The sequence below is a fragment of the Pundamilia nyererei genome, unplaced genomic scaffold, assembly GCF_000239375.1.
Source record: "Pundamilia nyererei isolate P.nyererei 1_Seehausen unplaced genomic scaffold, PunNye1.0 scaffold00001, whole genome shotgun sequence".
Taxonomy (NCBI): Eukaryota; Metazoa; Chordata; class Actinopteri; order Cichliformes; family Cichlidae; genus Pundamilia; species Pundamilia nyererei.
Genome location: NW_005187402.1, coordinates 3662488 through 3679652, shown reverse-complemented (window position 1 = coordinate 3679652; position 17165 = coordinate 3662488). Strand labels below are relative to the sequence as shown.

The 17165-nt window shown below is 43.1% G+C and overlaps 3 protein-coding genes across 6 annotated transcripts in view; 1 reads left to right on the top strand and 2 right to left on the bottom strand.

The window, feature by feature from the left end:
• The window catches only part of gpr137 (G protein-coupled receptor 137), an 8393-nt gene extending 5140 nt beyond the window's left edge, over positions 1-3253 (bottom strand). The window contains exons 1-2 of the mRNA XM_005719440.1: positions 3191-3253; positions 1668-2144 (exon numbers count right to left, since the gene is read on the bottom strand). Of these exons, the coding sequence (XP_005719497.1) occupies positions 1668-2048 (381 nt within the window). The 5' untranslated portion in view covers positions 2049-2144; positions 3191-3253. The remainder of the gene's footprint in view (positions 1-1667; positions 2145-3190) is intronic.
• A 49-nt stretch (positions 3254-3302) lies between these two features.
• On the top strand, positions 3303-13330 carry pld7 (phospholipase D family, member 7). 4 transcript variants are annotated; one of them, XM_005719443.2, is made up of 13 exons: positions 3307-3369; positions 3538-3715; positions 4197-4298; positions 5910-6803; positions 7027-7214; positions 7323-7503; positions 7607-7721; positions 7809-7936; positions 8493-8696; positions 9794-9933; positions 10248-10413; positions 10509-10608; positions 12875-13330. In XM_005719443.2, exons 2-13 carry the CDS (start codon positions 3599-3601, stop codon positions 13069-13071), a joined length of 2532 nt encoding a protein of 843 aa, XP_005719500.1. In that variant the 5' UTR covers positions 3307-3369; positions 3538-3598; the 3' UTR covers positions 13072-13330. The 4 variants fall into 4 exon arrangements, with proteins under 4 accessions (XP_005719498.1, XP_005719500.1, XP_005719499.1 ...); XM_005719442.1 differs by having other exon boundaries at positions 3463-3715; XM_005719441.2 differs by having other exon boundaries at positions 3303-3715.
• A 140-nt stretch (positions 13331-13470) lies between these two features.
• On the bottom strand, positions 13471-16806 carry smim19 (small integral membrane protein 19). The gene is made up of 3 exons (XM_005719439.1): positions 16516-16806; positions 16231-16355; positions 13471-14529 (listed from the first exon to the last, which is right to left on the bottom strand). The coding sequence occupies exons 1-3, from the start codon at positions 16647-16649 to the stop codon at positions 14453-14455; spliced, it is 336 nt and encodes a 111-aa protein (XP_005719496.1). The 5' UTR covers positions 16650-16806; the 3' UTR covers positions 13471-14452.
• Between the last annotated feature and the right edge of the window lie 359 nt (positions 16807-17165).

The following is a 17165-nucleotide window of genomic DNA, read 5'->3' as shown; positions in this document are numbered from 1 at the left end:
GGTATGTCATTAACAAATCTAAATCATCCGTTTTATTACTAAATGAAGAAGAAAGGAAAAACCCACCCATAGTAACATCTCATTTTAAGACAGTAAAGGACTTTATGTACTTAGGAATAATGACTTCGCCCAAATTAAGTGAGGTCGTGGAAAATAACTATGAAAGACATAAAGAAATAACAGAGATAGTGGACAGATGTATCCACCTTTACCTTTATATTTTTTCTCAGACACAGCAATAAACTTGATTAAAAAGGCAAAAAATCCAATGGTAAAGAACATGGTCCAAGTGTTGTATGGTGTAAAAAGATATATGAAGGAACCTGTTGTATTGTCACAGTTTACACCGATGTGGGGAAACCAGGATTTCAGACCCGGAAGAGAGGATGAAGTTTTTAGATAATGGTCAATTAAAGGACTCCAAAAAATTCAAGATTTGTATGCAACAGATTCTCATGATATGATGTCCTTTGATATGCTTAGACATAAATATAATATAGATAGAAAGCAATTTTTCAAATATCTCCAAATTAGAAGTTACATTCGAGCAAATCAAAATAATACCTGCACCAAACCACCAAAATCAGAATTGGAAGACATAATTAGCAAAAGCAGTTAAAAAAAAGGGGCAATATCAGAAATATATAAATTGATTAGGTCCAAAACATCTGACAATTCGTTGGGAAGGTTGAACGCCTGGAAAAATGATTTAAAGAAGGACATATCCACGGAACAATGGGCATTGGTTTGCGCAAGAGCTCATAAACAAACTATTAATTCTAGACTAAGGTTGTTGCAATACAAATGGTTAATGCGAATATATGTTACTCCGGAAAAATTAAATAAGTACAACTCTAATATTCCAGACACTTATAATAAATGTAATGAAGATAAAGGTAACTTTTGGCATTGTATTTGGGATTGCAGGAAGATAGGCTCTTTTTAGGTTGCAGTAACACAAACTATGAAACAAATATTATCCAAAGAGGTTGTTTTGGATCCTGGCTTCCTTATTCTGGGATTGTACCCAGAAAACATGAGGTACACAAAAAGTGACAGAATGTTTATTGATATGGGTTTGTTACAAGCAAAAAGATTAATCACACTAAAATGGAAAAAAACAAGGGAACTGAGTATCACACAGTGGATAAAACAAATGATGGTGGCTTTGCCATTGGAGCAGATAACATGTATACTGAAAAGGAAATTGGATGTTTTTGAGAAGGTGTGGAGACCATTTGTAAATTTTGTAGAAGGATTTGTATTATCTGAGGAGGACGAGGACTGAGGGCAATGACATTTGATTTGGGATAATGACAAATTTAGGCCTTTAACGGAGTGACAAATCTGACGACTTTGTTGCTTTCTTTTTGCTGTCTGAGAGGAGTGTATGTTCATGTAGTATTTAGAATGTTGGACTGTTTGCAAGTCATTAAAATGTAAAAAATAATAAAGATATTGTTGGAAAAAAAATGTGGCGCTATAGCGCTGTGCTGAGGACACACTATCCACTGTAAGGGGCTCTTGTGTTTTCCTCTGACTAGTTTTATTTGTGCTTTTATCACCATGGCTGTACCAGAGCAACTCTTTTTACATTCTGAGCAACATTTTCTAAATGACACAAGATTTTTAAGAACGTTTCCCCATCCACATCCCTTCAACCTTACCTGAGTGAAGTACAGGTTAATGAGGCTGAGAGTGAAAAACTGCAGGCAAACGGGGAAGCAGTAGAGGAGCCAGAACACTGCAACGGGGAGGTGGTTGGCTTGCAGGGCATCATGGAAGTAAAAAGAGAACAAGGTGGTGCGAAGGGCAGCCCACAGCAGACAGAGGTACAGGAAGCCGCTCTGGTAGCTCCATCGCTTGTGTCCGTAGATGTAGAGGAGCCACAGCTGCACGTACACCACCACAAAGAGCCCGGCGTACAAAGTGGTGTAGAGGACGGTAAAGCTAAGCTGGACCGAGGGGGCGACAGCAGGACGCAGGGGGGCCGGGGATGGCGAATTGGAGGAGTTGGCAGGAGGGGTGACTGTAACTGGGGCTTCCATTGGACTACTGATGTGATTAAATAGCTGGCATTGTCATCATCATCATCATTAGAGAACCAAAGCTTATCTTCTCTGTCAGAGGGGATTACATGAGACCTGAATGAAAAAACAAGAAGTTAGAAGATGGGGAAAAAAACAATCTTGATAACACAAATGTGATCAGAGAACCTATCCTCAGTGTCACCCCTGTGTACCTTGATCATATCCCTTCACACAGTAGGACAGTGGTCTAAAATACACCTCCATCCTTTTGTGTGGGCTGTTTGATCAAGAAGAATGATGAGAACACTGCATGTTATCACACGCAGCGTTCTCATGTGATAACAGGCCCTCTCCAAATCACTTGCCTCAGGTGACATGCAGGCACGTTTACAACTACTGTGCTTGTAACAGAAATCATTACAAGGAAAAAGAAATAAATATATCCTCCTGAGAACTAGCTTATTCATTTATGTCCTCTGTAATAGACATTTGTTTTTGGTCTACATCTTTTGATTATTTGAGCTACCCTACTAAGTCCTGATGTACTTAATAGAGGACATCCTGGGCTTTCCATTAATATCTCATGTGTTTTCCTGCCTATTTTAGCTGAGGCAGAAAAACACAAAAAAGTTCAATGGGAAGATGCTTTTTTCCTCGGTTTTCAGGACAACATACTGCAAAGTAGATCAGTCGACCAAGTAGTGGCCTGTGTGGTCAGTGGCCAGTAGTGTCCAAGCCTTTGATTCATATTGTAGTACTGTGAAATAAAATATCTAACCTCGAAAGAAAAATCGAATCCGATTTCCACAAAACTATATCTTTTCAATCAGTCATGCAGTTGTTATTAATGATAACAGCAGAACATTAAAGCAGCATAACACAGTAACCGCAACAATCGGCCACATTCTGTCACACTTCCGTTATGTAATTGATTTGCTTTTATGCTCTTGAGGTTCCTTTGAGTTTTACAAAAGCATAAACAACCGGCTGTTCCGCTCAGGGTCTTCAGCCACAGCCAGGCTAACTGAAAGTAACTGTGAGCCAGCGCTAATGTGAAGTGTTGCTACTGCCAGCGGTCAGAGGCCTTCTGCTTCCTCATTAGAACCATAAAACACGCAAGACACCCGCAATAATTTATTAACAACAAAGACAGCGCTTACCTTTCGCGAGCAAGGACTCCTGGGATGTGCAGCCGACGACGGTAATCCCTTTTTGGTTTCCGCATTGTGTGACGTGAGTCAAGACTTGTGGGAGGAGCCACAGTTTTGATTTCAACCGCCAATCAGCGAAGACAGGAAATCGCGGTTTTTTCAATTTGTTGTTTACGTATGGCGTGAAGGTAGGTGCATTCAAATCAATTTAACGATTGTTTACACGACCCAATCGATTTGTTTTTAATAAATGTGAGTATATCCCAAAAAATAAACTGAAGCGTAGCTTTAGCGGGTGTGTCGCTGAGCTCTCCTCGGCACTGCAGACAAACGAGCCCGCTGTTAACGCTCCGCAGCGTCCGTTAAGCCTCGAGTCACGAAGGTGCTGCATTATTAAAAAAAAAAAAGTGCTCCAGGATGCCCATGGTACTGCGATCCAGAAAGTCCCTCCGCCCCGGCGAGGTACAGTTGCCGACGTCGACACCGACAGCCAGGAGAAGCTCCAGGAGCAGGCAGGAGAGAGCTACGTACGAGGTGGGATTTCTATTACTCAGCCTTTCCTTTCCGCCTCCTCTTCCTCCGCTGCTGCAAACTTCATCGTGGGCCACGTAGCTCACTGGCTAACGTCAACGGCGAAGACGTTAGTTGGCTAATACGTGTAGAATACTTAAGCGAGGATTATAAAGAGGCCGTACTGCTCTTAAGTCATCCAACTTTACTGCTTTAGTTTTTTTTTTTACCGCAATAAATATTTGCTTAAGCGGCTAGCATTGTTTTAGCTAACTCCGCGTGCGAGCCAAAACTTAGTTAAAGGTCTCTAATCATGGTAAGTTTTTTTTTAACTAGCTTAGGATGTTTATATGTGGTTAATAACAAAAAAATACCTTTCATATTATTTCCTTCCCCTTTTCTGTTACTTTAATGGTTAACACACTTAATGCAGAGTGCACGCAGCAACTAGTGCTTTATTCCATCGCTTGTTAACGTTAACGGTGTTACCGATATCTCCTGTCAGGAGTCAGACTCGTCAGACTCTGAGCTTGTCCTGCTCCAGGAGGAGATGGAGAGACGTGAGGCTGAGCTGGAGGAGGAAGCTGCTGAGGAGGCAGATCTGACGGTAGGCTATAATTCACCTACAAACACCCCCCTTTCTCTCACTTTCAGATATTGTTCTGTGCACGCATGATGTGGGGGGAGGGAGCAAAGCAGAGCCACCTGTGAGGCCTCCTGGGTGTGGCAGAGCTCCTATTTGCACAGCCCTGCAGTATAAATATCCTGCTTTGTGTCATTGCAGCTGCATAAAACCGCTTCCGGGAAATACTGGCAGGCCAGTGCGGAAATGTCTTAACCTCCTTTGCCCTGCTGGCAGAGAAGAGAGCTGTTGCTTATTTAGTAATAAACAGAAGATTGAATAGATGGAATCAATACTGGCTTATATCTATTTTCATCTCTCTCTTAAATATCTCATATCACCCCAAAAGAGCACTTTGTTCTCAGACAGCTGGCATTCTTGTGGTTCTTTAAAACTCTATAAAACATTCCCTCTGATAAAGCTAATAGTTATGCCTGGATCAGGTGACCCCCGAACCCTCCCTTAGTTACACTGCAATGGGCGTCTGCTGCTGGGGGCCACGGTGCACCAAGTGTTTATTCTTCACTCAACCTGTGTTTATAAACCATTCTGCATTTAATCTTTAGTTATTATTAGTCTCTGGCTCTCTTCAGCAGCATGCCTATTGTCTCGTCTTTTTCCCCTTACCACCTACCAGAGAAGCTGCCCCTCCCTGAGCCTGGGTCTGCTGGAATTTTGATCCTGTTAAAAGGGAGTTTTTCCTTCCCACTGTTGCCAAGTGCTTGCTCATAGGGGGTCGACTAATTGTTGGGGTTCTCCCTGTATTATTGTAGAGAGAAGACCTCAGTATAATGCACCTTGAGGTGACTGTTGCTGTGATGATTATATGAATACAGTTGAATTTAAAGTAAATGAATATTGCAGAATAGTAGAGTATTTCTGTAATTAAAATAAAGGCAACTGTAAAACATGAAACTTGCTGGGTTCAAATATATCTGCAAAAGCTGAAGCCTGGGGTCTCTCTGGATACTCGGACATGCATGTTGGGTTAAAATCAGTGCAGGGGTTTCAATGTTGTGGCTGACGGGTGTAATATTAAGTATGTTTGGAAACGCAGGTACGTATCTAAGTGTTTGTTTGTTTGTAGGGGGCACTGCTATATATTTTACTGGCAAGTTAATGTAGCATCCATAAAATGTGACCTGTAGAGTGGCCACGCCCACTTTTGGACCACTGGGCTGTCAGTGTATTTATGAAAATGAGCAGGCAGAGGTGGAGCAGAGCAAGGCTAATGTTGAGTACTGACTGCCATGAGAATATCAGGTCAAACAATGCTGTAGCCACGGTCAGGCTCGTGTCATGCAGGTAAACAAATATTAACAAGTCAACAGCAGCCACGCACCAGTCAGGAGAGCTGCTTTAAATGGGTGTAGCTAGTCAGTGTGGGAGCTTTGATGTTGACGGGAGCCAGTGGGAGCAGGAAGACTAAGACTGGAAAAGTCTCTCAGTGATTCACTGCTAGCTTTTTAGATAGCCGTAGGTGTTACGTTTCCTTTGGTGTGTGCCATGAAGCTATTCAGAATCCCTGCTTCATGTGTGTGTGTGTGTGTGCTACATGATTACACAGATTTATAACAGATATTTCATCTTCCTCAGGATCTGAAGGATTGCAGTGTTGTGCTGGACCGTCTCCAAGCTGACGAAAAGAGTTTGAAAAAAGACCTCGAGGAGAAAGAAGACATGAACCGCAAAGGTGGGAAACCAGTCTCCAGAATCCCAACTTTCCAGAAGCGACCCGCTGGAGCCAGTCAGAGCACGGAGCTGCCGGTTCCCAGAAAGGACACTCCAGTCCATGCTCAGCCTCCTGAGAAACTTGGAAGTCTGGAAACTTCAAAGTCCAAGCCGCCTGGTCCCAGAGAAACAGCGCTCCCCGCGCCATTGTTCCACACCCCCAAAATTGGCTTTGAGGCTCCTTCTACATTCAGCAGGACAGAAGTGGCTCTTGCGACAGCTCACGGCCCTCTGATTGCTGCTCAACCTGTTCACTCCCCTCTTCTGACTGCAAGCCCCCGGCCTGCTCTCAGATCAGAGCAAGTCAAGAGCAAAACCTCAGAAACCACCCCAGATGGGCCTACAACACATCTGCCACGCGAGAGCTTCCCCAGCAAGATACCCTGGGAGGAGCCAGCGGAGACGTACGACCCCGCAGTTAAAGACAGGATTCTCCTCACTCCATCTGGAGACTCTGAAAAGTCTGCAGAGATCTTTCAAGCACCTGAGGACAGCCAAGTGGAAGCTATAATGGACGAAGAACCTCCATGGGAGACAGAGCCACTGAACACAGCTGGTTTGAGGGACAGTATATCTTCATCAGAAGCTGAAAGTGAGGATGAGTTGGCTGGTGAGAGATCAGAGGAAGTGAAGGAGGATCATAAACCACTCATAAGCCAGTCAAAGTTCCCAAAGCTCGAAGAGAAAAAAGCAGATCCCGACTCAGACGCTGCTGCAGCACCAAAGACGCCCGCTGTGAAAGCAACCAAGTCAGCCATGGTGAGTTATGTCACTGTTTGAGACTGAGAGCTTCCACTGGCGTCTGTTTCCTTGATCGTCTCAGCTGAGGCATACATGTGCACCTATTTAGGAATTCTTCAGAATTCTACCACTCCCTGCAGTAGCAGCTTTGGTATGCATCACAGTATGCTATGCTATGCTTAAGCTGTGAGTGTGATGTAGCATGTTGGAGTGTATAAATTCTCCCCTTATCATCCTTCAGAGGTCAGGATGTCCCAGTTTTACCCTCTTCTGCTTCCTGAGCACCACCTTGCTGCTTCTCGGAGGGTTCTCTCACCACGTGTGGCACTACGGGCTTCCCATGTCCGTGTCCCAGCTCACGGCTCAGCTGGAGCTGCACTGGCTGGAGGGCTTTGGATTGTTACCAGAGCCCTGTAGCACTGACTGTCGGTAAATGATATCAGCAACTGGATATTTTTGAGTTATTTATGTCAGAAATATTATATTCACCTGTCAGGATTAACTAATGTACTGCTGAATGTGGTCCTTGTTGTTCAGAGTGCACCTGGTGGAAAGCATTCCTGTCGGTCTCTACCAGTCTTCCCCCTCGTCCAGAAAGAGCATCGCAGACAGCTGGCTGCACCTGCTGGACAGAGCCAACAGCTCAGTCCACATCGCCGCTTTTTATTTCACACTGCGGGACAGCGATCTGGGCTCGCACGAATCCTCAGACTCTCAGGTGAGCACAACCACCTGCACACTCAGGTCTCACAATGCGGCACATCAGGTGGTTGTACCTGAAGCTTTAAGCCTCTGAGCTAATGGCCTCGCATGATTCTCAGGGAAGAAAGGTCTTTGAGCAGCTGATGAAACTTGAATCCAAAGGTGTAAAGCTCCAGATCGCTGTCAACGCCCCCCAACAGTCAAATCACGACACAGCCGACCTGGCTGGGACAGGTAAGAGTGCCAGGTTTGTGTTTCAGAATAGGACGTTTAAGGAATTTCAGCATTAATTTCCCATGCTATTTTGTTTTTCCGTTGCAGGTGCAGAGGTCAGAGAGGTGGACCTCAAAGCCATTACTGGAGGCATCGTCCATACCAAGCTGTGGGTGGTTGACCAAAAGCACTTCTATGTGGGCAGTGCTAACATGGACTGGCGCTCTCTAAGCCAGGTATGGTGCAAACTCCTAAACTATTATATATAGGTTGTATAAGAGATGGATATCCTCACTAATCCCTCTGTTTTTAGTCGGGTAATGTCGAGTAAGAAGTCTCCACACAACATTTTTAAGTGGGGCAGGGAGACAGATCCGTCCCAGCTTAAGTACATTAGTGTCAACAGAGTGCAGGACTGATGTCTCATGGTTTTTGTTTCCTCTGTGCTGTCATAGAGAAGAAATATTTCTAATATGGTCAGCTCTGTCAATGGGCACAGAAGCCCCGCTCAGCTGCTGATTTAACCCCTCTGTTGGTGAGGGGCAGCCAGTTAGACGTAAACTGGGAGAGGCCCTAAAAGAGCAGCTACACCAAAGCCCAGCATGAACTCTGCAAAGCTGCTTTACTGGAGTCCATGAATAAAAATACAGTCCAGCTTTAAAACCTGAAAATGATACATTTCCCTTTAGAAGAAGTAATTACATCCCTGTATCAGCCCACACATCGTGCATACTAGCACAGTGGCTGTGCTGTGTCAGAGCTAATGCAGACTGTGGACTCTCTTGAACAAAGGTGAAGGAGGTGGGTCTGTCAGTGGAGGACTGCAGCTGCCTGGCTCAGGATGCCTTTCGGATCTTTGGGGTGTATTGGAGCATCGGCGGTGTGATAAACGGTTCCCTGCCTCCGTACTGGCCCGCTCGCCTCTCTGCCTTGTCGAGTTCCCAGAAGCCCCTGCATCTGAAGTTCAACGGGGTCCCTGCTCAGGTCTACCTCTCTGTGAGTATCCTTTCAGGAGGAATCCTTTTGAGTTCTGCTGTCATTTTACAGGAACTGTGTTGCATCGATTGCTATTTGTTTTACAGACACAGGCAGATGAGTCTATGTTACGTCATCATACTAAATGCTCAATGACAAACAGATTTATTCCCAACACTGAACGAATGGGAATATCCTAACATTTGATCAGGAATAAACAAAAAAGACAGACAGCTGCTGTCTGTGGTTTGTTTGGAGTCTTTTAGTTAGTGAGAGAAACATTAAAACCAACATCTTTGTTCATTATTATTTTAATTTGCTGTTCTTTTCTAAATCTGTACAGATGGTGTGTCTTTAACTGCCTTCTTTTACATCATGAATACACATTAGTGGCCCAGTGCCACGGGAAGCCATCCCTGTTCATGCCATCATACTTCAGATCATAAACCATTCCAAGCCTTCTCTGTGGTTTTATCTTCTCTTCCAGTTTCTTTTCTTTTGTCCTTCGGTTGCAGGCTGATCTGAGCTTCCCTCGTCCAGAGAATGCTGGACCAGGATTTCTGGGGCTCGTTCAGATTTTTGTAGATGTTTGTGTCTAATCTCCCCTTTCTGTCTTTGTTACGATAGCTGGTTTGCATGGTGTACTGAACTCTCTGCAAGATTCCTCTTATGTTCGACTTGGATAATGATATGCTTACTTCTGTGCTTACCCCTCTAAGACTGATGTGCTCTCGGGTTTTCTTTACCATGAAAAAGGAGTCTGCAATCACCAGGGCACTATTTTTTTGTAAGAATGTAAAAAAAAAGTGTAGGTTTCATAGAGCTCTTGTATCCAGAGCTCCTTTAGCTGCATGTTGTGGGTTCACAGAAACACCAATTGCACTCTGGAACTTTTACTTTGGTTTAGCCCCCTGAAATAAATTCATCTTCATAATGTAACTATGCCCTGAATATGTTTTGGTGTAAAGCTAAAAAACAACATTTGTATGTTTGTCTGAAACTGCTTTTGCACCATTCCAATCTCAAGATAAGGACATCACTCAGCTGTCACAGGCTTTTCTTCCTCCTGTGTTGGCTCTGTTGATCATCATTGCTTCTGCTGTGTCTGTTTTCTGCAGAGCGCCCCTCCACAAATCTCAGCCCGTGGCCGCTCTGACGATCTGTCCACTATTCTGTCTGTCATCAACGATGCTCAGGGATTCGTTTACATCTCTGTCATGGACTTCCTTCCACTGTCTCAGTTCACGGAGCCACTCAGGTACACTCCACTCACACAGCTGCACTGTTCATGTCATTTAATAGCGATTCTTAAGTCAGTCAACCTTAATGCAAGACACAATCCGAAATTACTGTTATGCTGTTAAAAAATGTTATGTCGACTTACTAAAAAGGTAAAAGATTGGCTTACAAAGCAGCCTCTCATTAAGATCAAGTACACACGCTCAGAGAGCATTTCAGGAGGAAGAAATTTGCTCGTTCTGCTTCTACCTGCCTGCATCAAACAGTAAAAGTGCTGATGTGTCTTGTGGAAGCTGTAGAGCTTTAAAGTATGTCCTGGTCTCTCATTTTCAGGTTCTGGCCCGCCATCGACACGGCCCTGCGTGCTGCGGCGTGCACCAGAGGCGTGCGAGTCCAACTGCTGGTCAGCTGCTGGGAGCATTCTTCTCCTGACATGTTCATCTTCCTGCAGTCCCTGCAGGTGCTCAGGAGGCATCCACTGACGTGCGACATTGACGTGGTACGTTTGAAGATTTGATTTTTCTTTTCATGAAACGTTTTAAGTCACCGATGACATGGCGGATTCTAAAGCAAGGTTTTTTGTATGATCTGTAGAAAATCTTTACAGTGCCTTCAACAGCAGAGCAGAAGAAGATTCCCTTTGCACGAGTCAACCATGCCAAGTACATGGTTACAGACAGAGTGGTCTATATAGGTATGCTGCCAGCACTGGCTACATTTTAACACTTTTTAGCTCCTTTGAACTGTGAAAGGCAAAATTTAACAGCGTATGGTGTCCAGCTTTTAACATTTAGTAGGTAATGTCTGTAAAGTGGAACGATTATACTCAATTTCAGCTCTGTTTCTGTTCTTGAACTTTCCAAAAGTAGCTTTGCATTCATCACCAGTGTTGGGACGTTATTAAGTAACAGTAACTACGTTATTATTGTGGTAACGAGCACGGTAACTAGTTATTATGCCAAAACCAGGAACGTGTTACTGGGATTTAGATAGGGTCGTTACTCGTTACTTCGTGTGGTGGCTATTGCGGAGTTTCCACAGATTCAATAACATTAGCAAGTGGTGGAAGCCAGCAGGTGGATGAGAGAAAGGGAGGCAAGAGGAGAGACCCGAAGCGGCCGCTGGTCCGAGAGTGTCAGGTGAACTGAACTTCAGGTAAGAAGTTATGACCTGCAGTCCATCTGGGTCAGATATGAACCAAGTTTAGTTGGAGTTTATTTTCGTTATGCTGACTTTTTCGTACTGCGTGCTAGCTAGCATGACGGAGTTTCTATACAGCTGGGTGGTGCTATGTTACTGATGTTGAACTTTATTTTGTTTATAAGGTTAATTATTAGAGTTGCCAACCGTCCCGTAAAAAACGGAATCGTCTCGTATTCAGAGAAAATATTACGGGTTTCGTATTTAGGTGAAAAGGAGCACAGTTTGTCCCGGACTTCAGCTACAATGAAAAAGACACAAAGCTGGAGTTACTGTGTGTTTGCTGCACAGCTGCCTCTTCTTCTCTCCTGTTTCTGCTTCAATCCTGAAAGTGATCAATGATCGGCTGATCGGCTTTTCTCTCTTGTTTGTTTATCGTCCACTTTGCGCCAGAAAGAGGAAACCAGCGGATGTTGCGCTAAACAACAGCAGCACGTTTAAGTTTGATCAGCTGTTGTTAGAATTTATTTAATATTAATTTCTAGTATCAGCTGATGTTTGCTGGAGCCACAGCTGCAAAAAAGCTGCTGGTCATGATGTTTGGTTATGTGGTGAGAGGGAAACATGAAGATGAAACCAGGAGATGTCCTTACTGGATCATCAGAGCTGAACAGGTGATGGAGAAACAGGTTTACCTTTTAGGTGACATGAATGAGTTGAAGAGAAGTTATGAACTGTTTCTGAGAGACAAATAACACCAGGATCCTTTTTGTTACTTAGCTGACAGCTGGTAACTGTGCAGGTGCGGATCTAGCAAAGTGTTGCCAGGGGTCCATGTAGGGCATTAAAAGGGAGAGGGGGGCACAAGGAAATACTTTCTTATTCTCATTTAAAATGTCTCACTTTTAAAAAAGAATAATTATCTGAGTCTTACAACAAACAATTGATAGATTGATACATATATACCGTCAGAACAGTGAACATCACTGTCACAACAGCGTTTGTTTGCATTCAAAGGCTTTATGGTTTTTCCTATAATGGTGGGCCGGTCTCTAGTCAAATTCCCTGGGACGATTTTTTTGTCCCAGTCCAGCCCTGTAAGCAGCTCATCTTCAGTCTGGTGTTACCTACATCTTCCTATTCAGAAGGCAGAATTTCCGAGTTCTGAGTACAATCGAAAGCACCACGACTGCGGTTTTTGTGTTGGATGTAAAAAGCGACCTAGAATGGCTAGGATAGAATCAGGTGTGGGATTTCTCTCGTGGAAGTGTGCACATTATTTTTTTCCTTTCTATTGGTAGGTGGCACACTGCACTTGTGGCAAGTAAGCAAGCTAGAAGACTGGCAGTCTGGCTGGGTATCCAGTTACGGAAGCAACACATTAACAAGAGAATTCTGAGTTAAACCAAAGTTACTTTCCCTAGTAACTAGTTACTCTGAAAGTAACTTGAAGTAACTGAGTTACTTTTGATAGAAGTAACTAGTAATGTAACTAAGTTAAAGTTACTTACTCAACACTGTTCATCACATATTGAGTCTTAGTGCAGCGCTTCATCCTCTAATTGTTTTAGCTGCTCTCCTTGTAAAGCCATCCTCCACGGTTTAAACACCAGGTGGGCGGGGCTTCTAAAATGACCATATTAGGTATTTCCAATCTCTGTCACAACATACAGATCTAAGAGTAAAAAACTGTCTGATCACATTGTTTTAAACTTGTGTACGTGTGACAGAAAGTATAGAAAAGCATTCGATAAATGGAGACTGTAGCTCTCACCCAGAGTCTCCTGTGGTCCAGCTTGTTAAACTGCTTCTCTTCACAGGGACGTCCAACTGGTCAGAAAACTACTTTGCGTTCACGGCTGGCGTGGGCTTGGTGGTGAACCAGACGGGCTCTGCTGTTAAACCGGGCCAGCAGACTCTGCAGAGCCAAGCAGAGGAGCTGTTCCTCAGAGACTGGGGGTCTGAGTACGCCTCCACGCTCCCCGTTAAAGACGTGGACGTGTGCCCGCGCCATTGAGGGAATCAAAAGCGCATCGCATTTAGAAGAGCTGTATGCTTTCTTGCTGCTACTACTTGAACTTTATTGCATCTATGCAGAATCCGCTGGCTGTTTGTTTTATTGCAGTTTACCAACTGGCTGCCTTTTTTCTGTATATAGTTGCGTTCTCAGAGCACATTATTTTGTTTTTTTAATTTCTCTGTGGTGTTTTTAATATTCTGACAGATGTGACAAGTGTGTTACATTATAAATAAAACAACATGCTGGAGACCTTTAAGACGTCTTTTCTCTGGATTTTCTTACAAAATCTGAACTTTTACAACAGAAAAAGTCTGAATACTACATAACCAACACGTGTTATTTTATAAACAGCTGTCAGCACAGCAGTAATATTCCAACTCGTTGCACACTTTTAAGCCATCAACATAGAATCATTTTATTATAATGATGATTGTGTGAACTCAGCTACAAAATCATAATGGTGTTCCACAAAGTTAAAGGTGACCTATTGCAGTTTCACAACAATTAGCTTGGTATTACGTACAAGCTTTCACCTGCAGCCATTTCAAACAAAGATCTTCAGGCTGCTTTAAACACTGTTTCAAACAGGCTTTACTACTCTTGGCTCTGTATGATGTCAGAGAGGGGACACACCTAATATGGTAATCTTTCTGGATTCCTCAAGAGCCCTTTCTCTTTCTTATGACATCACACCTCTGGCTGTGAGCGCCAAAGCGCCATCCTCATGCTATTTTTAGTTTATGAGGGGCAGCCAATCGGATGAAAGCTAGCAGAGAGAGTTTATTTCAGTGGATGAACTGAGGAGCTGTACCAACAGCCTGTTTCAGACAAACGACTCATTTGACCCGAGAATCGTGTTACTTTTTTTTTAACAGGACTTTCCACAGTGAAGCTGTGCTGTCTTAAGCTCAATGCTAGAAGGAAAAATCTTTATATACGTGAACTGAAGCAGCTATTTCAAAACAAAACCCACAGAGATCCAGATGATGCATTTACAAATAATCTAACTACTAACTTCAGGTTTATGTGCCTTCATCTTTACATTTAAGAATCTTTTCTCTGCACACATCTGGGGAAAAAAGAAGAAATGGGATGAACCATGTACAGCCTGTGTCAGTGTCGAACGCTGCAGTTCCAGCTTTAGCTCGTCACACCTGCTTAGTGTCACTGTTGTGTGAGACAGCACACCTGCTAGCTGCCAGCTGTACAAAAGCATCCACAGCTTTGTTTTGTAGCTGTGGAGCAGCTCCACGTGCACAAATGAAACGTCAGACGGTGAATGAAGCAGCAAGGATGGGTGCAGATTCTTTTTACACAAACTCTGCAACCATCCCAGTCCTTTCATATCCACGGGCAGGAGAAGCTTGAAGACGGGCTCTCACTCCATGGAGAGCTGCACACTGTCTGACTGGCCCTGCTGATGTTGTTGCTGCTGCTGCTGCTCAAACTTCCTGGCTAGAAGGCGAGACATGAGACAGACGGAGAGTTACTACAATAAGCAGAAGATCTATAGGTCGTCCAGCAGGCTTTCCACACTCTTGTGAATGTTTTATGCACCATTTTGAAATGTTGAATTAATGTCTTTATTAATGTGAAGGAAAACATTACACAAAAGAGCCACCAGATAACGCAACAGTTAAAAAAAAAAAAAAAAAATCCCCACTTTTCCCCATCTAACGCAGCCCACACTGCGCCAGCACACACAGGCTCGACTACGTTAGTATCTGGTTTCACACTACAGTGATTTCAGGTTACTTTTTTGCTCTTTGTTTGGTAAATACGACATAAGGGGAACAGATTTCTTAAAAAAAAAAGAAAAAAAATGATAAGGACAAATATAAAGCAGAGTGTTTCTGTTAGAGGAGTTAACTGGTGGAACAGGTGCAGTCTATTTTCGTTGTTTAAAAATAGAGTATTAGAAAAATTATAAATCAAGAATGAAAAGAGCAAAATAATAACACTGAAACTCTTGGTTGTTTTGCTTTGATTGTATTAATGACATTTAATTTAATATAGTTACTTATCTAAGGTGGAAAGTTTTTGTTTTGTACATGAGCTGCATGCTGAAAGATCTTTTGTTAAAAGGCTTGGCGTAATAAGCATATTCAGCCAATACCTTTTGATTAGCCTTGTCTCGTGCTTTCTTGCTTTGTGGTAGATCTTTATTCTGTATTCAGTGAGATATTTGAATGCTAATCAATAAAATGAGTCTGCTCAGCTCAATAGAATCTAAACTCTGGGGTGTGTTTTAGAATTACGCACGTGCTACAGAGGCTCACTGTAGACAAGTAGGGGAGGCATGATCGCAGAGGTTTTACCTGGAAAACAAAACCTCTAAGGCTGAAAAACAGTCACACACACACACACAAAAAAAAACTCAATATCAAACCTCCGTCTGGCTTCATCCAGCCATAGCCTCACCAGCAAGCACAACCCAGTGTAATGTTAAAGGGTTTGTCACACAATATTCACTGACTTGCTGTGCAACCTTATTTTAGTTCAATAAAGGCAGCGTCTACAGTACTGTGCAAAAGTCTTGAGCCACCTACCGTTTTGCTTCAATGGAGACAATTTCTTGTAATTTCTTAAAGTTGTTTTGACCAATTAAAACACTATTCCTTGGACATACTTGCATTGGTCCAGTCTTTGTACCATATCGTGTATTTATTTATTCATTTTTTTGTTAAGCGACTTAACACTGACCTACGAATGATCCAAGCATATAAAAAGGCATCTTACTCATGGATGACTCCACTTGGCAAAGAACCAAATTTTAATTGTATCTGTGTTAGGAGCATCCTTGTTTTCATTTCTTTAGCTGAATCTAAGAAAAGAAAAAAAAGGTTACAAATAACAGTGTGGTCGGCATAAAATAGTATTTTTGCAACAACAAGGCGATTCCCGCAGAGAGGTTAGCTGAAAACATGGCATATCTCGGCGTGGTGTGGAGTGGGTCCTTGAATCTTGACAAGTAGAAGAGGGAGAGAAAAGTATGGACAGTATGTAAAAGAAAAGGGGAAAACCCAGATCCGACCCTTATTTCCCATCTTCCTGGTAAAGTAAGAGGAAATTAGAAGCGGGTCAAGACTTTTGCACAGTACTGTAGCGTCAAATCGAGTTTCACTGCAATCCACATCAGCCCACATGCATCCTCACCCAGAGAGTACATCTCCAGCTGCTGTCGCAGGCGGACCTTCTGCAGGCTGTCGTAGAAGTTGGGCTCCGGGCTGCTGCCCGCGGTGGGAGGCAGAGTGAAGATGCGCATGATCTTCCTCTTGTTTCTAAAGCGTACGTAAACAAACAGCGTCAGTCTGTGCTCGTTATCCGAAAACAACTAGGGGAACATCATCACCGAGCACACGGTTTGACCTGTAACATGTTAACCTGCCAAACCAGTTATTTACAGTCGTTATGAGGTAAGGTTAAGAAACGCGTCCTTACTTTCTGGCGTACATGAGCAGGCCGAAGCTGACCAGGATCACCAGCAGATAGACATTCGTGGCCTCGTTCCACGCTTCGTGCACAGAGTAGTCTATGGAGTCGGGCTCGTTTCCCAAAACTCCGTGAGCGCCCATGGAAAATGCGGAAACTGCCACCAAACTACACGGAGAAACATCCAATTTTGAAGCAAAATCCTCTAAATTAGCCCCGTTAGCCTACACGTCCTCGCGAATCAACTGTGTAGTGTAAACACGATTACGTCACATCCGTTCTCTTTTCTTCGTTGCTCCTCTTCCGGTTTAGACGTACTTCTGCCCCCTACAGTCCCAAATCTTATCAACCCAGTAAAAAAAAAAAAAAAATCAATTCTGAAATTAATTCATCGATGCAGGTTTGATTGGAGAATTAAATTAATTATTACAGCACAAAATGTTTTATTTTAATCTGTGTTGTTTTTTGGGTCCTTTCCTGTTATTTGTCCTTCCTGAAGGGAACTTTACAAGCGTGTATTTGTTTTTACTTGTAAGATAAGATAAGACTTTATTGATCCCACAACGGGGAAATTTTTGCGTCACCTCAGCTCAGGTACAGATATGAAGGAAATACAGAAATACAATTAAGTACAATCAATGAAAAATAGTAAGATAATA